General features: G+C 52.8%; 1 protein-coding gene across 8 annotated transcripts in view; it reads right to left on the bottom strand.

Moving 5' to 3' along the window:
• Nucleotides 1–20885, bottom strand: part of Pacs2 (phosphofurin acidic cluster sorting protein 2) — a 77011-nt gene that overhangs the window by 21873 nt on the left and 34253 nt on the right. For 6 of the 8 annotated variants that reach the window (XM_069997416.1, XM_069997418.1, XM_069997415.1 and 3 more), the window contains exons 2-8: nucleotides 17960–18047; nucleotides 15045–15134; nucleotides 12890–13015; nucleotides 7884–8046; nucleotides 7300–7373; nucleotides 7048–7128; nucleotides 5336–5395 (exon numbers count right to left, since the gene is read on the bottom strand). In XM_069997416.1, the coding sequence (XP_069853517.1) occupies nucleotides 5336–5395; nucleotides 7048–7128; nucleotides 7300–7373; nucleotides 7884–8046; nucleotides 12890–13015; nucleotides 15045–15134; nucleotides 17960–18047 (682 nt within the window). The remainder of the gene's footprint in view (nucleotides 1–5335; nucleotides 5396–7047; nucleotides 7129–7299; nucleotides 7374–7883; nucleotides 8047–12889; nucleotides 13016–15044; nucleotides 15135–17959; nucleotides 18048–20885) is intronic. The other 2 variants (XM_069997420.1, XM_069997417.1) reach the window with 1 other exon arrangement.

A 20885-nucleotide genomic window follows, 5' to 3' on the forward strand; every position in this document is an offset into this window, starting at 1 on the left:
GGAAGGTGGCTCAGTGGTAGAGCGCTTGCCTTGCATGCCTGAGGCCCTGGGTTCGATTTCTCAGCACCACATAAGCAAAAAGAAAAAAAGCCGGAAGTGGCGCTGTGGCTCAAATGGTAGAGCGCTAGCCTTGAGCTGAAGAGCTGAGGGACAGCGCCCAGGCCCCATGACCAGACCCCCCCCCCCCAAAAAAAAAAAGTTGGGCTGGGAATGTGGCTCAGTAGTAGAGCGCTTGCCTAGCATGCATTAAGTCCTGGGTTTGATTTCTCAGTACCACATACACAGAAAAAGCCAGAAGTGACACTGTGGTTCAAATGTTGAGTCCTAGCCTTGAATGAAAAAGCTCAGGGACAGTCCCCAGGCCCTGAGTTAAAGCCCAAGAACTGGCAAAAAAAGAAAAAAGTGTTGCTGAATTCCAGTTTATTTTGTGTGTGCGCATGCACACGCACACACACACATACACAGAGGCTTGCCTTTGGTGCTAAATTATGGTGCCCAGCCCAGGTCACAACAGCATACCCCTAGCTTCCACGAGTTCTACAGTCCTAGCTTACATGCATGGATGCAGCCCTAATCTATTGGGTTTAAAATAGTGTAAGGAAGGATTTTTATTTAATTCTGATATGCATGGATATCCAGTTCTCCAACAGCCACTGTTTAAGACCATTGTTTTCCCAAGGAAGGGTCTTGACACCTTGCTGAAAATGAGCTGTACTAATAGAAAGATTGGCTCCTAGAGGCTGGACCCCACTCCCCTGATAAATCTTGGACACCGTAGATTGTTGTAACAAGACATACAATTGGTAAGTATTAATGTTTTTCTTTTTCTCTTTTGCTCCTGCTTTTTCTGTGTATGTGGTACTGAGGAATCGAACCCAGGGCTTCATGCATGCTAGGCAAGCACTCTTACTACTAAACCATATTCCCAGCCCTGTGCAAATGTTTTTATTTTATTTTTTGGTGCCAGTACTGGGGCTTGAATTTAGGGCCTCACAATCTTGGTTCTTTTTCGCTTAAGGCTGGCCCTCTACCACTTGACACACACTTTTCCTTTTGATCTGACCTGATTAGTCTCAGATCCAGGCTGATCTCAGCCTCCTGCATTGCTAGGATCACATGCAGGCATGAACCTGCAGCACCCAGCTTTTTTATTTTGTTCTTTTTCAACCTGTTCTGAGTCCCTTGCACTACACATCCATTTTAGGACCAGCTGGAGGATTTCTACAAGACAGCTGGAAGCCAGGCACCCATGGCTCACGCCTATAATCCTAGCTACTCAGGAGGCTGAGAGCTGAGGATCATGATTCAAAGCCAGCCTGGACATAAAAGCCCATAGAACTCTTATCTTCACTTAACCAGCAAAAAGCTGGAAATGGAGGTATGGCTCAAATGGTAGAGTACCAAGCTTGAACAGAAAAGCTACGGGAGAGCTCGAGACCCTGAGTTCAAGCCCCAGGTCTGGAACAACAACAACAAGAAGAGACAGATAGAGACTGGTTAGAGTTTGTGTGTCCTCGGTCAACCAGGGTACTGGCACCACAGCAGCAGCAGGGCCCTGGTCTAGGACAATGTCTCATCACTTGTTCATCTTCTACTTACTCCCCACACAGTTTTCTAGCTTCACTATGCGTCACAGTCTAGTGTGGCTCACCTTGTGCACACAGTGCACACTACTTGTGTTAAATGAAAACTGCTGCAGATCCCTCTCAACTGAGTCCCAGGCTCCAAGGGCATCTTCACCTGGGTCCACCATTCTGCACAGTCCTCCCAGAGGCCCCCACACCCAGTCAAGGCCTGTGGGTGCAGAGCCTATTCCCTGAGGGGGGGAGCTCTGGAGGGTGACAAGGGCACAGGTCTCCCTGAGGGAGGTCTCTGGGAGGGGAGGAAGGCACAGGGAGGTGCTCTCATGGAGTAGCAACCTTATAAAAGGGGCTGAAGGAGCATGTCCTTCCTTCCACCACGCAAGGACACACAGACTATCTATAAAGGACATTCCTGTCCACCCTCCCAACTCCACATCCTTGATCTTGGACTTGCAGTCTTCAGGGTGTGGACAATGTATTTTGGTTGTTTCAAAACTACCTACATCCTAAAGTGTTTAGTTAGGGCAGCCCTATAATAGTCTAAGACAAAAATTGATATAGGGAAGTAGAGTGTTGCCACAACAAATTCTTAAGAGGGTGGAAGAAGCTTGGGACTGAGAGATGGATAGGGAGGCTATAAAGGTTTGCGATTCACTGCCCATGAAAGGAGGTGCAAGCAAGGAGCTCTGGGGGAAGCTCAGAAAGAGTGCTACTGAAAGTCTAATCTCAAAGATTTCGTAGGAGGTCATGAACAGGATGCTAGCAGAAAAAAATGTGGTGAAGGATGTTCTGATGTGATCTCAGACAGAAAGGAGGAGTATGTTATTAGAAGCAGGAGGAAAGGTGATATTTACTATTACATGGCAAGAACTTGGCTAAAGAAAACTTTGTATCCGACTGTTTTATGGGAGTTCTTCTAAGTGACAAAATAGGGTACCTGACAGAAGAAATCCCTTAAGTGGAGCTCTGAGAGGGCTCATGGCCCTCTTGACTGCTTGCTGTGGAATCCAAAGAGAAAAGTGAGTTAATGGTGAAATTTATAGTCAAAGGGGCAGTACAAGTCAGAGACCAGTGGCCATGCCTAGAATCCTAGCAACTTGGGAGGATGAGTAGTTTGAAGCCAGCCTGGGCAGAAAAATCCATGAGATTGTTTTTTTTTTTTTTTGTCTGTCATGGAACTTGAACTCTGGGCGTGGGCGCTGTGCCTCAGCTCTCCAGCTCAAGGTGAGCGCTCTACCACTTGAGCTACAGCACCACTTCCAGTTTTCTGATGGGTAACTGGAGATAAGAATCTCACGGACTTTCCTGCCCAGGCTGGCTTCAAACCCCGATCCTCAGATCTCAACTTCCTGAATGTGACCCACCGGTGCCCGGCCTTCCATGAGATTTTTTTTTTTTTTTTTTTTTTTTTGTCGGTTGTGGGGCTTGAACTCTGGGCCTGGGCGCTGTCCCTCAGCTCTTCAGCTCAAGGCCAGCGCTCTACCACTTGAGCTACAGCGCCACTTCTGGTTTTCTGGTGGTTTATTGGAGATAGGAGTCTCATGGTCTCTCCTGCCCGGGCTGGCTTTGAACCGCGATCCTCCGATCTCAGCCTCCTGAGTAGCTAGGATTACAGGCGTGAGCCACCAGCGCCCGGCTTTCCATGAGATTCTTATCTCTAATTAACCAACAAAAACCTGGAAATGGAGCTACGGTTCAAATGGTAGAGAGCTATCCTTGAGCAAATCACTAAGGGTCAGCACCCAGGCCCTGGGTTCAAGCACCAGAATTGGCATACACACAAAAAAAGACATGTAACACTTTTGGCTGGGTCACCTATGCTAAGTTGCTAGCAAACAGGACCTGCTTGGGAGTACCACTATTCAATCATAAGACAACTATTGCTGTGTCTGGGAGAACACTGAGGCTGTGCTGAGTGAGAGCAGTAAGCACAGGAGAAAGCCAGCGCCATTCTATAGGAAGAAAGGAGAATGGCCCCAAAGACAGCTCAGCCTATCATGCTGCCCTGCCAGTTACAGGCCTCCAGAGCACAGGCTTTCAAGCTCTGCTCCCGTGTTCTCACGCACTGTTCCTTGGGTACCCAGCTGCAACTCTAAGGGGCTCAAGTATGGTTAACCTCTGCTACATCTCCAACTCTAGAGGCATGCAGAGCTGCAAGTATGGCCACCTCTGCCTAGTTTCACAGGATGCGCTATTTCATATTTCAGGCTCAGCCCTGCCATGGAGGTAGAGCCACGGCAGAACCATTACATCTGAAGGGAGCTGTGGAGGAAAGGTGCTCTAGCAACCTCGCTAGCAAACAGAACCTGCTTGGGAGTACCACTGTTCAATCACAAGGTAACTAGTGTAAGACTTGATGCCAGGCCAACCATTCGAGCAAGGTAGGCTGGTGGTGCCCCCAGAGGGGTCACAGGTCCAGCAGGGTTGAGAAGCACCTCCTCCACACTTGCTCCTGAGAAGAGCAGCCAGAATGTGGGTGCTTAGGGCTGAGTTCAAACTCTGTTGCTATAGGGCATAGCCCTCATGTGTGCAGATGCAGAACTACTGGGGGAGGGGAGGAGCTTTGTCAGGTGACAGTGCTGTTTTGGGGTAAAACAAGTACCTTCTCTCACTGTAGCTCCAGAATCATGACTGCTCTAAAAATGCCAAGGTATTTTTCTTTTGCTTATGAAAGTTATGCAAGCTTCTATGGTATGTCAGTTGCAAGGCGGCTGTACTGGGGGAGGAAGGGACCGGGCAAGGCAGCTGTACTGAGGGGGTGTTAGGGACCAGGCAAGGCAGGCTGTACTGGGGGGGGGGGGAGGGGGAGGGTTAGGGACCGGGCAAGGCGGCTGTACTGAGGGGGTGTTAGGGACCAGGCAAAGCAGGCTGTACTGGGGGGGGGAGGGTTAGGGACCGGGTAAGGCGGCTGTACTGGGGCAGGGCGGGGCGGGGGAGGGGGAGGGAGGAGGTAGGGACCAGGCAAGGCAGGCTGTACTGCGGGGGGGGGGGGGGGGGGAGGGTTAGGGACTGGGCAAGGCAGGCTATACTGGAGGGGTGGGTAGAGAGGAGGAAGGGACTGGGCAAGGCAGGCTGTACTGAGGGGGTGTTAGGGACCAGGCAAGGCAGGCTGTACTGGAGCAGGGCAAGGAGGAGGTAGAGACCAGACAAGGCAGGCTGTACTGGGGGGGTGGGGGGAGTAAGGGACTGGGCAAGGCAGGCTGTACTGGGGGAAGGTGGGATGGTAAGGGGGGGGGGAGGTAGGACCGGGCAAGGCAGGCTGTACTGGGGAGGGGTGATAGAGAGGAGGAAGGGACTGGGCAAGGCAGGCTGTACTGGGTGGGAGGTAGGACTGGGCAAGGCAGGCTGTACTGAGGGGGAAGAGGAAGGGACTGGGCAAGGCAGGCTGTACTGAGGGGGAAGGGGAAGGGACTGGGCAAGGCAGGCTGTACTGAGGGGGAAGGGGAAGGGACTGGGCAAAGCAGGCTGTACTGAGGGGGAAGATGGGGATGGGTAAGCGGGAGGGGGGGCGGGGGGAGAGGGACCGGGCAAGGCAGACTGTACTGGGGCGACCATGGGAGCTCTCTTCTTGATCTGTCTATAAATTTGAACCACTCCACAAATAATGTCTATTTATAAAACAAATGAGCACATCAATGCTCATCTGTCCTCCTCTGGACGTTTCAATTTGGAATCAAGAGACTATCAGACGGCCCCCTGATAAGCAGTGCTCTGGTGACGGTGGCCGCTGGGGCAGAGGCCTGGGTACTCACCTCTTCTGACACTTTAAATCTCCGTAGCAGTGCCACAACCTTCTGCTTGAAGTTCTGTTGCTGCAAGACAAGAAGCACAGAGCCAGAAATGACACGGGAGCTAGACCCATCAGCAGCGATGTCATGCCTGAGCCTCGAGGTGGCAGCCAGGGGAGAGGAGGTTCAACTTAATCACTGAAATTCTGATGAATATGTGGAAGGCTATCAAGTGTAGCTGCAGGTGTGTTTGCAACATTTGAATGCACAAGCTGAAGTCAGACTTAGAATGCCCGGGGGAACTGACAGTCCTGAGCTCTGTACTTTTGCTGGCAGCCGGCACAGCCTTTCTCGTGACTCCAGCCTCCCAGGAGACACAGGCCTGAAGGAGGTGTGTGCACGGAGATGGCCAAAGTGCCAGGCTTAGCAGGTAGCCACGAGGCAGTCCCTCAGTCCCTTTACAATGCCAACCCTGTCCAGGGAGGGCGACTCTTTGTCTTCCCGCTGAGGGGGACTGAGGGCTGAGGCTTCCCCCTACATTATGGGCACAGCAGCCTCATGGCCTCACTCACAGCTGCTGAAGGGGGGCAGTCCTGCAGAAGTGCAGCCTAGCTAGCACTGGGCTCCAAAGGGGTTTGGTGCCCACTGTGAACACTGTGCCAGCTGAGAAGAACCTGAGACACACCTCAACTTTTCCTTTTACAGAAAAGACTTGACAGCCACCTCCTGTGCCCACAGAACCAGAGGCTAGGCCCTAAATAAACCATTATTGTGCCAGGCACTGGTGGCTCATGTCTATAATCCTAGGTACTCAGGAGGCTGAGACCTGAGGATCATGGTTTGAAGCCAGCCAGGGCAGAAAAGCCCCTACGCAGAAAAAAGCCAGAAGTGGAACCATGGCTCATGAGTGGTAGAGTGCTAGGCTTAAGCAAAAGAATTTTAGGGACAGTGCCCAGGCCCTGAGTTTAAGCACCAGGACTAGCACCAAAAACAAAACAAAACAAAACAAAACAAAACTTTATTTGTGCCAGGCACTGGTGACTCACGCCTGTAATCCTAGCTACTCAAGAGGCTGAGATCTGAGGACTGTGATTCAAAGCCAGCCCAGGCAGGAAAAGTCCATGAGACTCTTAGCTCCAATAAACCACCAGAAAATTGGAAGTGGTGCTGTGGCTCAAGTGGTTGAATGCTAGACTGAACAAAAATGCTCAGAGACAGTGCCCAAGCCAGTACCGGTAACAAACCAACAAAAAGTTACTTTGGGGGCTGGGAAGGTGGCTCAGTGGTAGAGTGCTTGCCTTGCATGCATGAGGCCTGGGTTTGATTCCTCAGCACCACATAAGCAAAAAGAAAAAAAACCAGAAGTGGCACTGTGGCTCAAGTGGTAGAGTGCTAGCCTTGAGCTGAAGAGCTGAGGGACAGCGCCCAGGCCCAGAGTTCAGGTCCCACGACCGGAACCAAAAAAAAAAAAAAAAAAAAGTTACTCTGCCACACACAGGGTGTGTCTGGAAGCTGAACTGGAGAGGGTCTTCCTCTGGCCTTGGCTTGGGGCCGTAGGCAGCCGCTGGCCACCCCAGCCATGGCGCCACACTGCAAGGCCATTGCAAGAGGTCTGCGCATCCTCCACACCCAGGCCCATCATCCCTGGACCTCAGGCAACGCCACCTCCACCCTCTCCACACCCCCAAACCACGCCCAGCCCTCCCCTAATGTTAGTAAATCCAATTTCCACCGACCCTGGTCATGGACGTCGTTCTTACTATCGATCGCCGCTGCTTCTTGGGCTTTCCCACATCAAAGTCGTCCTCATCCAGATCCTGCAAGACACACACATGACTGAGGGTGTGGTGTGCCCATCCTTCCTGCCTCCCACAGCCCCGAGGGGCCACACACTCAGTGTGTGGAGCTGGACACATAAAGACACTTCAACCCTACACAACTGTGTATGGCGAGGGCTGAAATGAGGGCCTCCAGGGTCCGCCCATTACCTGCCCCTGTACAGCATCATCGCTGGCCTCCTGCTCCGAGGAAAAGCTCTCATACTCCTCCTCTGAGTAGTTATCTGAAGAATAAACAAACGGAAGGGAAGGCACCCTGAGATTCCGCCTGATGCTATGACAACAAGGTGATGATCCAACCACAGGTGGTCCCTGCAAGCAGGGGAACTACAAGGAGACAGCCCACACCAAACAGGGACTCGGACTCCAGCCCCGTGGCCCAGACTGCGAGAGCCCATGACAGAAGGTCACACGGCTATGGGGCTGGCAGAGCTGACAGTGACACGGCTGTGAGGGTGGCAGTGGCTGACAGCCGCTGAATGCCCCCCACGACAGGACTAGCACCCGTCAAGGCACCAACCCCTCGAGGCCTCCACACTGAAGGCACTCAGGACGTGACTCTCACGGCCACAGCACAGCCCCACAACACACGGCGCTGCCTCAGAGCTCCCAGGTCAACATGCTCTGCTTCTCCCCCAAACTCTCCAGCCACTCTGGACCATCCTGCTGGTCAACATACACATGGCCAGGAAGTGGTGTGTGCCGGGTAGCAAGGGCAGGGGGCACAGATTCACCTGTGGACTTGGTCTTGGGCCCAGCCTGCATGGCGCTGTCCTCGTGATCAATGGGCTGGCTGGACAAGGAGACGATCCAGATCTCAGCCACCTTGACGGAGGCCTCCTTAATGCTGCTGCAGAGATTCAACACCTGGCCGCCCTCGGAGGGGTGCTGCATTACCTGGGGGACAGGTTTCTAGAAAGTTCTACCACCTCAAGCAGCCCTCACATCCAGGCACAGGGAGTGTGCTTGGCAGGCAAGAAACAAGACTGCAGAGAGGAGGCCAAGCAGGACACAGAAGGACCAGGGGCCTGGATGGACAGTCAGTCATGGGGGGACATTGGACCGAGGGACAGTCAGTACCAGGCTTGGGGTGGGCACAGAGGAGCTTCTATAAGCCACCTGGCTTCGGATGTCCCCGGCAAGACCTCAGGGACAGGCCCCAAGCCGTCAGCCTGAGTATGCCTGCTCCCCAGCCCAGGGCCTGAGCACCAGCCAAGCAGAATGATGGTGGGGCTGAAGGTCAGTGAGTGGTGCCTGACCAGCCTCCTAACCCTTGAAACCCACTGTCCCAGGACCGTGGAGGGGAGGCCACCAGCACAAGCCAGGCCTCCAGTGGGGCTGGCTCACAGGATGGACAAGCTCCTGAGGCCAACCCTGTCAGAGAGAGTGCTCAGCAAACCAGAGAGGGCAGCGAAGCCCGGCACCAGACCCAGCACTGCCCTGGGCCCTATGCTGCATTGGAAACATGCGTGGGCAGCTTTCAGACTCACCGAGCGGGCCTTTGCAATTGGGAAGCTGCCTCTGGGTCACCTAATCAGATCCAGATGTTAGGTTTTATGGGTCTTTTTTTTTTTTTTTTAATTTGATGCTTGATATGTGGTACAAACTCTAAATCAGCAAATAAATTTTAAGAAAGCTCACATAGGCTGGGCGCTGGTGGCTCACGCCTATAATCCTAACTATTCAGGAGGCTGAGACCTGAGGACTGCGTTTGTTCAAAGCCAGCCTGGGCAGGAAAGTTCATGAGACTCTTATCTCCAATGAACCACCAGAAAGCTGGAAGTGGAGCTGTGCTTCAAGTAGTAGAGCTGTATCCTTGAGCAAAAAAGCTCAGGAACAGCACCAAGACCCTGAGTTCAAGCCTAGGATCAGGGAGGGAGGGAGGAAGGGAGGGAGGGAGGGAAGGAGTTAAGGAGGGAAGGAGGGAAGAGAAAGAAAGCTCACATGGCTTTTACCATGATTGTCAGGAAGGTTAGCTGCAGGTCTATACGAACACTGAGCTGCTCCTGGGCTTTTATGTGCCCATGTGCATTCAGAGGACACAATCTGCTGTACACTGCAGAGCTACCGAACTCTGCAGACACAGTTCCAAGCACTCACCATCTACCTAGAGTGACCTCAGTCTTGGCAGTGAGAACAGTCTGCTCACACCAGCACCTGCTCCGGAGGCGGAGCCCTGCCACATCCTGGCCATGGGCTGCTGCAGCTGGGGTGTGCAGTGGACCACAGCCCATCAGATCGAGGCCAGCTGACAAGGCATAGCTGCCGTGCCTCCTCAAAGCCAGCTCTGCAGGACCTCAGGTGAGGCTGGGCCTCTTGCCCTAGAAATCCTGATCTCCTCCACTGGGAGGACAGGACAGAAACCAGCCTTCTGCCGCTCTATGGGGATACCTCAGGCCAGAGGTGCGGGTGGGCCAGCAGATGTTCTGCATCAGACGGGGTCTCAGGTTGGCCAGCACAGGCTAGGCCTACTGTGGGCTGGGGGCAGTCTCACCGTAGCGTTGCTCCCAGCCTATCTCTGTGTTCTATAACACCCCTGCACCTGCATGCTCCTCACAGCTGACTTATCTTCAGAGCCAGGGGTCCGTAACCCAAGGCCAGGAATACTCCTGAAATGCCATTCTAGACAGCGCCAGTCCTCACTCCAGCCAGGATACAGCCACCTGGCTTGGCTCTGAAGCACCAGGGCACCCCTGTTCAAACAGCCCACCAGATGCTGCTGCCGCCCACCGACCAAAGCAAAGCTCTGAAGTCAGCTCAGCCTGCGCTCAACTCTCCACAGATCTCTCTGTTTTCAAAAAGGTGTTCAGGACCATGAGAAACTGCTTAGGAAACCAGGCTCAACAACTGGGGAAAACAAGCGCCTTCCTTGAAGGAAAAGAAACAGGGGGCTCTGGTGCAGCCTGGGGCCCTGGGGCTGAGTCCCGTGGGGCAGCACAGGAGCGGCACAGGCTGCACACTGCCTCTCACTCACGCTGGCTCTCACCAATCTGAGTGGAGTCTACAGGACCTGACAGCTCCTCCTGTCTCCACTGCCCTGGGATATCCCAGGGATAGTCCTGGTCCCAGATAGTGCCCTTCTTTGCAAGGCCCCAGAAACCAAAGACGACCCTTCCCATGTCTTCTTTCTGACTGCATCTCCAGCTACTCCCGGAACACCCAGTTCAGGGTCCTTGGTATCCTGAAGTCCTCAAGCAGAGGATGTGGTGGGTGGCAAGTTGGGTCATCTTTGCTGGAGACCCCTGGGCCATGTGGAGGGATGGCCCTGCCCACTTCCATACACTGGCAGGAACCCTCCCTGGAGGACCTGCCTTCCAGTCCAGCACCAGCTGCGTTAACACCAGCCTTAGGATTCTCCCAACCCCTGGTCTATCACCCACAGAGAAGTTCCCCACTGCTGCATCTAGACCAGCAGGGAAACCCAGGCATGGGGCCCACAGGCCTAGCCTCTGAGTCCTTTCACACTACCCCTCAGTGAGGTCAGGGACCAGCTTCCCCTCGAGCTCACCAGCGCCCACGGTGACACACATGACCACGCAGCCACAGGCCAGTCAGGGACCAGCTTCCCCTCGAGCTCACCAGTGCCGGTGGTGACACACACAACTATGTGGCCACAGGCCAGTCATCAGGAAGTTAGCTTAGCACAGCGGAACCGGGGCAGGCCCCAGTGCATGGGGTGGAAGGGGGCTGTGCTGGGCCTTGGCATGCACAGGCGGGCTGAGCAGGGCCTAGGGTGTGCAAGAGGACTGATCCGGGCCTAGAGACTGAGGTCTTAATGGGTGGAGATGCTCTCCCAGCACAGAGGAGGGAGTTCATGGAGAGTAAAGGGGTGGACTCAAGACCACAGGTACTGAGTGAGGGAGACATGGGGACAATGGGCTATGGAGACAGGAACCGTGGATCAGCGTTTCTTTGCCTAGAGGAAAATGATAGGCATTAAACCCACAAGTGCCACAGTCAACTGAACCTTTGGGGTGGTCATGGGACTTGGAGAGATGGGGAAATGTCTAATGGACAGGTCACTCAGCATAAAGCAGAGAGGAGGGGCTTGAGAGAGGGGAAATGCTAGGCAAGGCAGGCGCTGGACAGCACAGGAACTCTGGTACGTGTGTGGAGGGTGGGTGGCAGAGGGGTGTGGAGGGGGTGTGTGGGTGGGTGGAAGAGATGGGTGTTGGGGGGTGTGGGTGGAAGAGGGGTGTGTGTGTGTGTGTTGTGTAGGAAGGGTGGGCGGCAGAGGTGTGTGAGTGGAGGGTGGGCGGTAGAGATGTGTGTGTGTGTGTGTGTTTATGTGTAGGGAGGGTGGGCGGCAGAGGTGTGTGAGTGGAGGGTGGGCAGCAGAGGTGTGTGTGTGTGTGTGTGTTTATGTGTAGGGAGGGTGGGCAGCAGAGGTGGGGGGGGGAGGGGGAGTACAGCCCCGCCTGCTGTTCCCTGCCTGCCCCATGACAGCAAAGTTCCGAAGCCTAGAGACAAACTGGCTGAGGTTAGCCTCAGCCCTGCAGCCCAGGAGCATCCTCTATGCCCACAAGCCCCCATCATTTCACGTACCCCATCAATACCATGGACTCCTATGACTCCTATTGTTTAGGGTTTGCTTTCCTTGTTTTGGATGCCCATCCTGAGTCTTGGTCTCAGAGCCTGGGCACTGTCCTTGAACTTTTGTGCTCAAGGTTGGCACTCTACCACTTGAGCCATAATTCTACTTCTGCCTTTCTGGAAGTAATTGGAGATAAGAGTCACAGATTTTCTACCTGGACTGGCTCTGAACCATGATTCTCAGATCTCATCTGTCCAACTGCTGTCCCCTCAACTGGGCTGCTGGGGCTAGGCGAAGACTAATGGGATGTCCAGCAGGGTCATCTGGAAGGACATCTCCAGGACACTTCCCAGGAAAGGCACTAGGTGAGAGGGCCCCGGCTGTCCTCCAAAACAGGACAGGTTGGGAAGCAAATTGCATACACAGGGCTGCAGTGCAGGAGCAGTGCATTAAATAGCTCAGGGGCCAGGGATCTAGGATGAGGCTGGAGCCCAGCCCCAAGGTTCTTCTGACCACTCTGAGGACAACTGGACACGTAAGAGAAGCGACCTGTGCAGATGCACTGGGGAACTGAGGACAGACGCATAACACACACACACACACACACACACACACACACACAACCGATCACGTAATGGATATGTAAGAGAAGCGACCTGTGCAGATGCGCTGGGGAACTGAGGACAGACACATAACACACACACACACACACACACACACACACACACACACACACACAACCGATCACATAATGGATATGTAAGAGAAGTGACACATCACTCACACACACACACACACACACACACACACACACACACACACACACACACACAAAACCGATCACGTAATGGATATGTAAGAGAAGCGACCTGTGCAGATGCGCTGGGGAACTGAGGACAGACGCATAACACACACACACACACACACAACCGATCACATAATGGATATGTAAGAGAAGCGACCTGTGCCGATGCTCTGGGGAACTGAGGACAGATGCATCACACACACACACACACACACACACACACCACACACACACACACACACACACACACACACACACACACACACACACACACACACACACACACACACACACACACACACACACACACACACACACACACACACACACACACACACACACACACACGGAGGCATGCACAAACCCCCCATCTGGCAGCACAGTACCAGTCTGCTACTTACCTCAGCCATGTTGATGGAGCCCATAGCCAGTGTCTTGTAGCCTAGGATTGTCCGGTTCTTGTACCGCTTTCTGCGTTGTAGCATGATCTGGAGTTTGTTGCCTTCTCTCTTCAGGAAGTGTGGATACTAAGAGCACAAGCAAGCCCTCCTGGGGTCTGGCACAGCACTGTACCCTAAGCCACCTACACCCAATGTCTTTGAGGAATACCTGCAGACCCCGCAGAGGCCTTCCAGGGCTACCCTGGGGCCCGCAGCACTGCCTCTGCCCACCCCACCAGGAGCCAGCACATCAGCAAGGGTATCTCCCCTCAGCATGGCACTAGGAGCTTATTTTCTACATTAATGGCTGCTAACTCTAAGCTGAGACATTTGGGATGAGCCCATCCATGCGTGTGCGCCTCTGGAAGGATGCGCAGTTCCTCAGCAGCTCCTCTCTCCAGAGTCCAGTGTGGCCCTGGCCTTCTGGTATGTTCTTCCATCCTGGTACACTGTGCACTCTCCAACCCAACGGCCCGGCAACAGCCCCACCCCACCACCACAGGCTGCCACACACCAGGACCTGCAGCTTCTAACCGCAACCCCACAGGTTCTCTGAGATCACAAGAGAACTCAGGATGCTCTCCTATGCCTACACACACTTTTCAGAAGCCACATGGCCATGGAACAGGTGATCCGTATGCTTGGTAAACTGCACCTCAGGAAACCTGACTCCCAGGAAAAAGTATACAATCACATCCAGGCCACTATAAAACCCAAAAGCTGTGCCGGTGAAGGCAGGCTCCATGAGGCCAGCAAGATGAGCCAGGGCAGACAGAGCCAGGTGGACCGGGAGATGTGGCCATGGGTAGGGCAGGGACTTGCAGATTTCCCTAAACCACAGCCCTGTGTGAAGATTATTTTAAGGGACTTGGAGTGAACTGACTGGGGGATAGGAATAAACTGGGGCTCATCTGGCTTTCTGAAGAGTGTTGGAATTCCCTATTCCAGATGAGGGCTGGGGAGTCTTCTAACAGCCGCATATCAAATAAGCGGACAGCTAGTTCCTCTTCACCACAGGCTATAGCCCAGATACTCAAAGGGCTTCCAGCTTAGAATTCTTAGTTTCCACATATTCCTGACTATCTTAACATCAGGGCAAAATGCTTCTATAATTGATTACCTTGATATTTTGTCTCCATCATTACATTTAACCAAAGGTATGAAAACATAACAAAGCCAAAAAAGGTTTCTAATTCTTTAAGAATGAACCAAACTGAGCGCTGGTGGCTCCTAGCTACTCAGGAGGCTGAGATCTGAGGATTATGGTTCGAAGCCCACCTGGACAGGAAAGTCTGTGAGACTCTTTTTTTTTTGTCGGTCGTGGGGCTTGAACTCTGGGCCTGGGCGCTGTCCCTCAGCTCTTCAGCTCAAGGCGAGCGCTCTACCACTTGAGCTATAGCACCACTTCCGGTTTTCTGGTGCTTTATTGGAGATAGGAGTCTCACGTTCTTGCCCGGGCTGGCTTTGAACCACGATCCTCAGATCTCAGCCTCCTGAGTAGCTAGGATTACAGGCGTGAGCCACTAGCGCCCAGCTAAAGACTCTTATCTCTAATTGATCACAGAAAAAGCCAAAGTGGCACTGTGGCTCAGGTGGTAGAATGCTAGCCTTGAGCCAAAGGAGCTCAGGGACAGTGTCCAGGCCTAAAGTTCAAGCCCCAGGACTGGAGAAAAAAAAAAAATGAACCAAAATGAAGAGCTGATAGAAGTAAAAAGGGAGCACCCAACATTCAGAGCACTAGCCAGAAACTCCCAGTCACCAGGGCACTAACCGGGACATGCTCACCACCAGGGCATACTGGCCAGGGATGTCCATCACCCAGAGTTCTGATTAGGGACTGCCCGCCATCCAGGGCTCTGGCCAGTGTCGAGGGTCCTAACCAGACATGTCCATCAGCTAAAGCTCTGACCAGGGACTGTCCATCACTGAGGTGTTAACCAGGGAGTACCTACCATCTGTAGCGCTGATCAGGTAGTGTCCATTAGTACCCAGGGTGCTGACAAGAGTGTTATTCACCTGACCAGGAAGTGTTTACCACCCAGGCACTGACCAGAGAGTGCCTTTCACCCAGGGCCCTGATCTAGGAGTGTCCCTGTTGCCTAGGTGGTAGACTCACCTGCAGAGAGAAGGTGAGGGCAAGGTCAGTTTCCACTTGTCCACTTGGAGGCAGTACAATCTCATGAGAGCGCAAGATCCTTTTGGAACCCTTTGAGGAAAGACATCCAGTATAAGAAGGGTGCCTTAGTCTGTAGTCCCAGCTACTCAGGAGGCTGAGATCTGAGGATCACAGTTTGAAGCTAGCTTGGGCAAAAAGTCCATGAACCTTTTCTCTCTCTTTTTTTTTTTTTTTTCTGGTCATGGGGCCTGAACTCTGGGCCTGGGCACTGTCTCTCAGCTCTTCAGCTCAAGGCGAGAACTCTATCTCTTGAGCCACAGTGCCACTTCCAGCTTTTTCTGCTTATGTGATGCTGAGGAATCAAACCCAGGGCCTCATGCATGCAAGGCAAGCACTCTACCACTGAGCCACCTTCCCAGCCCTCTCCTTTCCTTTCCTTTTCCTTTTTTGGTGGGTTGTGGGACTTAAACTCAGGGCCTGGACACTGTCCCTGAGATGTTTCCGCTCAAAGCTAGTAGTCAATCACTTTGAACCATAGCACCACTTCTGGTTATCTGGTGGTTAATGGGAGATAAGAATCTCACTGACTTTCCTGCCTGGGCTGGCTCCAAACCGCAATCCTCAGGTATCAGCCTCCTAAGTAGCTAGAATTACAGGCGTAAGCCATTGGTGCCTGGTTCTGTAAGATTCTTACCTCCAAGTAGCCACCCAAAAAGCTGGAAGTGGACCTGTGGCTCAAGTGGTAGAATGCTAGCCTTGACACAAATAGCTCAGGTACAGTGTCCAGACCCTAATTTCAAGCCCTAAGACTGGCACCAAAAATTTAAAAAGACACCTTAAACTTAAGCCAGCTGATGACATCATTACTCGATGCTCTTTAACTGATCAGGCCAGAGCCTGGGTTGGAAGCATTGAACACATAATTCCCAGGGCCCATTGGGGACATTTATCAGGAGCCTTAATAATTACAATACTGATTCTACCACTAAGATCTGCCCAAGAAATCAGAGATCAAGAATGAATGCAGCAGGGTGTGATGACTAACAGGAGGCTGATCAGGTGAATTGTGATTCATGGCCAAGCTCATACAAAAAGTTTAGGAGACTCAGTCTCAATCAATAGAAGCTGGGTGAACCAGGCACTATAGGCACACTTCTAGCTACTTAGGTGAGACCTGAGGATTGAGTTTTTTTTTTTTTTTTTTTTTTTTTTGTTGTTTTTTTTTTTTTTTCTGAGGATTGAGTTTTGAGACAGCTGTGGAAGAAATGTCCAGGAGATTCAATCCCAGAAATAACTAGCAAAAAGCCAGGCTGTATGCTGGGCGCTGGTGGCTCACGCCTGTAATCCTAGCTACTCAGGAGGCTGAGATCTGAAGATCACAGTTCAAAACCAGCCTAGGCAGGAAAGTTCATGAGACTCTTATCCCCAATAAACCACCAGAAAACTGGCAGTGGTGCTGTGGCTCTAAGTGGTAGAGCCTCACCTTGAGCTGAAGAGTTCAGGGACAGCACCCAGGCCCAGAGTTCAAGCCCTATGACTGACAAAAGAGAGACAGACAGACAGAAAGAAAGAAAAAGAGAGAGAGAGGGAAGGAAGGAGGGAGGGAGGGAGGGAGGGAGGGAGGGAGGGAGGGAGGGAGGGAGGGAGGGAGGAAGGGAGGAAAAGAGAGAAAGAGAAAGAGAGAAAAAGAAAGGAAGAAAGGAAGGAAGAAAGGAAGAAAGGAAAAAAGGAAGGAAGGAAGAAAGAAAGAAAGAAAGAAAGAAAGAAAGAAAGAAAGAAAGAAAGAAAGAAAGAAAGAAAGAGTGAGCCAGGCTGAGCTGGGCACCGGTGGCTCACACCTGTAATCCCAGCTACTCAGGAGGCTGAGATCTAAGCATCATGGTTCAAGCCGTCCCAGGCAGGAAAGTGTGTGAAACTCTTATCTCCAATAAACCACCAGAAAGCTGGAAGTGGTGCTGTGGCTCAAGTGGTAGAGTGATCGCCTTGAGCTAAAGAGCTGAGGGACAGCGCCCAGGCCCAGAGTTCAGGCCCCACAACCGAGACACACACATACACACACACACACATACTCTCTCTCTCTCTCTCTCTCTCTCTCTCTCTCTGTCTCTCTCTCTCTGTCTCTCTGTCTCTCTCTGTAAGCAGTTCCGGCTCAAGTGGTAGAGTGCTCGCCTTGAGCTGAAGAGCTGAGGGACAGCGCCCAGGCCCAGAGTTCAGGCCCCACGACCTAGACACACACACACACACACACACACACACACACACACACACACACACACACACACACACACACACACACACACACACACACACACACACACACACACACACACAGTGAGCAGTCCCTGACCGACACACACACACACACACACACACAGTGAGCAGTCACACACACACACACACACACACACACACACACACACACACACACACACACACACACACACACACACACACACACACACACACACACACACACTGAGCAGTCCCTGCAGAGGCCCCTGCAGAGGCCCCCAGAGGGACCTGGGAAGCTAGAGCTGAAAGCTCTAGCTCTAGTACATCTGGTCCTGGAGGGACCCCAAGCAGGGTGGCCTACAGCCATGGTGGGCCGTGTGGAGGGACCTGGGGCTGCTCTTCGTCAAGAGAGTGGCTTAACCTTCTGCAAGAGCCTCAGGGAAAACCATCACAAGGCCTGTCACACGTTCCCTGAAAAAAACCAATAACATGTGGGACCGTGTGGGGTCAGGGTTCTGGTCCAGAGCTGGTCCCCTCTTGTCTTCTGCTCTTATGGGGTCAAAACCCCTCCCTTGCTGGGAGGGCTTAAGACAAGTCACGGGCAGGAGGGCTCGGAGAGCCATGGGCACCGCTGTCCAGGGCCCACTGGCCGGCTCGGGCCTGTGAGGCATGTGCATGCTCACCTGCATCTTGACAGCTATCACCACAGACAGGAGCTCCTTCTCCAGTTCCCTGAGCACAGCTAGCTTCTTCAGGGTCAGGCTGCACAACCTGCAAGGAAGCAGGGTTAGTCTCAGGAAGTTCCCAGGCACCTGCCCCACGCTGCAGTTGTCCCCTGCAAGGACCACTCCCCACCTACTCAGGAACCTGGAGGCAGGTAGAGGAGGCAGACCAGAGAGGAAATCCGAGGGCCTGGCATGCGAGAGCGTAGAGCAAAGGTTCCCAGAGACCAGAGTGCGGTACAGCCTGAGCCCCGCTCCCAGCTGTGAAAGTAGAACACAATCCCGCATCCCACACAGCCACCCACCGCCAGGCTGGGCCTCAGCCACCCGCCTGGCCCCACAGGTGCCTGTGAATACTCCTTTAGCGCCACTTTTACTTCCACATCCTGTTCTGGCTTGGAGATGCTTGTCGCCCTGCCTCGGGGTGGTGTGGGTGACACACAACACCCAGGGGCTTGTCTGCAGAGAGCAGACACATAGCGGCCCTGTCTGCATCTGCAGAGCCTGACATGCATGAGCACACATCTTCCTGGAGGTACCCCGTGCCACACATGTACATGCACACAAGCACACACACACATATATGCACACAGCCCTTTAGAACAACTCCACAAAGACGGCCAAGGCTCCTGGCTTTCAAAATGTGAGCATGTGGTTTCTAGAAGCTTCTCCACAGCTCTCTTTGAAGCATGATCACTTTTCTACTTTGATAATGGTTTAAGATACTGTATACAGCACAGGTAAATGTGCTCATCTAGATGAAGATACTGGCCACTTGGCACACCTCTGAGTTCTAGGACAAACAGTCCTTGTCTGTGATTGTCTCTGTGGGCAATCTAGACTTGGGCATCCATCCTGAACTGCTGCTGGATCATCAACACATGAGTCTAAAGCAGCCAACAGGCAGGCCGAGGAGCTCGCCCCTCACCCTAATGTGCACATCACGTGTCTCTGGCTCCACACCCGAGAATGTGGGGACCTGAGACCTCTCACCGCCCTTCCTACCCAGGCTTCAGAGGCACTGAGTCAGATGAGCTTGGGCTGGGCCACAAGTTCCTTGGCTCAGGGTCTTGGAGTGGCATTCACTCCATGAGCTCACACTAGAAACCCCCTATCACTATAATTAAGATGAGGCCCTGTCCTGTTCTAGATGCTCAGGTGACAACAGTGAAGTTACATGCACCCCACTGAGAGCTGGGAGAAGTGAAGGAAGACAGGAGCTTCTCCCAGCAGGGTGTGCCAGACAGCAGGGGCACAGCTCAGAGGCCGTCTGCACCCCAGAGCGAGCTCAGCAGGACAGAAGGTGGAAGGCAAGGGCAGATGGCACATGCTGCGAACACTGTGTGTGCTGGGGGGCGGGGGGGCATCCCCAGGCCAACGTCTGCCACTGTGAGCAACACCTACAGGCCCACCAAAGCCACCAGCCAGGCTGTGTGACTCCCACAGTGGCCCTAGTCCACAGCCTACTGGGAGGCAGTGGATGCAGAAACGCCCAGGGAGCTGACTCGCCGGCCCTCTGCATCTGCAGAGGCTGACACGCCGAGCGTCCACCTTCTTGGAGGAGCCATGCCAGGACCCAGCAGGCTGAGCCTGCACTGCTCTGAGGGACAGGGAGGAAGAGGAGAACAACAAAGAGTCTCGTCAGACTACTTAGGATGTCACACAACTGAAAACGTGTGTCTTTCTGGAATTTTCTACCTATGAATTTTAGAACATGGTAGAACTCGGAAAAGTAAAACTGAAGAAAACAAAGCCAAAGCCAAAAGTAAAGATGACAACCATAACGGAAGGAAGTTGGAAAGCCCTTAATTGCCTGGGGAACTGGACAGCAGCTGACCCTTTGGTCAGACAGGGCCTCTCCAGGCTACTTGGGAGGCCAGCCGAAAGACTATCAGGCAAAGCTAGCATCTTGCATTTTCTCTCTTTTCTTTTTGGTGGTGGTGTGGGATTTGAATTCGTGGCTTCGTGCCTAAGTCAGCCACAAGCCCTTTAATACTTTAGTTATTTTTGAATAGTTACCTCACGTTTTGCCAAAGGATAGCTTAGACTGCAACCCCTATTTACAATTTCAGTATAGCTGACAGGCACACACGGACACATCAGCTTTTGATAGGCTTGCAAACTTTTGCCCTGCTAGCCTTGGGGTATTGAGCTTCCCCGTCTCAGCTTCCTAAACAGCTAGGATTACAGTTGGGAACTACTGCCTCCGGTGTGAAGCTCTGTCCTAAAAACAAAGTGGGGGCTGGGAAGGTGGCTCAGTGGTAGAGCGCTTGCTTTCCATGCATGAGGCCCTGGGTTCGATTCCTCAGCACCACATAAGCAGAAAAAGCTGGAAGTGGCACTATGGCTCAAGTGGTAGAGTTCTAGCCTTGAGCAAAAGAAGCTCAAGGATGGTGCCCAGACCCTGAGTTCAAGCCCCTGGACTGGGGAGAAAAAAAAAAGTGGTCCAAAGTCAAAGACTCAACTCCAACTAAACACCAAAAGCTGGAAGTGGAGCCATGGCTCAAGTGGTAGTGTTAGCCTTGAGCAAAAAAGCCTAGGGACAGTGCCCAGGCTCTGAATTCAAACCCCAGGACTAGCATATACATGCCTGTGAGTACATACGTACACACGCGCACACACACGTGCACACACACACACACACACACACACACACACACACACACACATACACACACACACACACACACACACCAAAATAGCTGGTTGCCACTGGCTCATATCTGTAATCCAAGCTTCTTAGAAGGAGGGTGGTTCAAAACTAGCTAGGTAGAAAAGCCTGTGAGACTTCAATTAGCCAGCCACCCAAAAAGGCTGGAAGTGGAGCTATAGTTCAAGTGGTAGAGTGACAGCCTTAAGCAAAAAAGCTAAGCAAGAGTACACGACC

This window comes from Dipodomys merriami, unplaced genomic scaffold (assembly GCF_024711535.1).
Source record: "Dipodomys merriami isolate MVZ:Mamm:240054 unplaced genomic scaffold, mDipMer1.0.p SCAF_50, whole genome shotgun sequence".
Lineage (NCBI taxonomy): Eukaryota > Metazoa > Chordata > Mammalia > Rodentia > Heteromyidae > Dipodomys > Dipodomys merriami.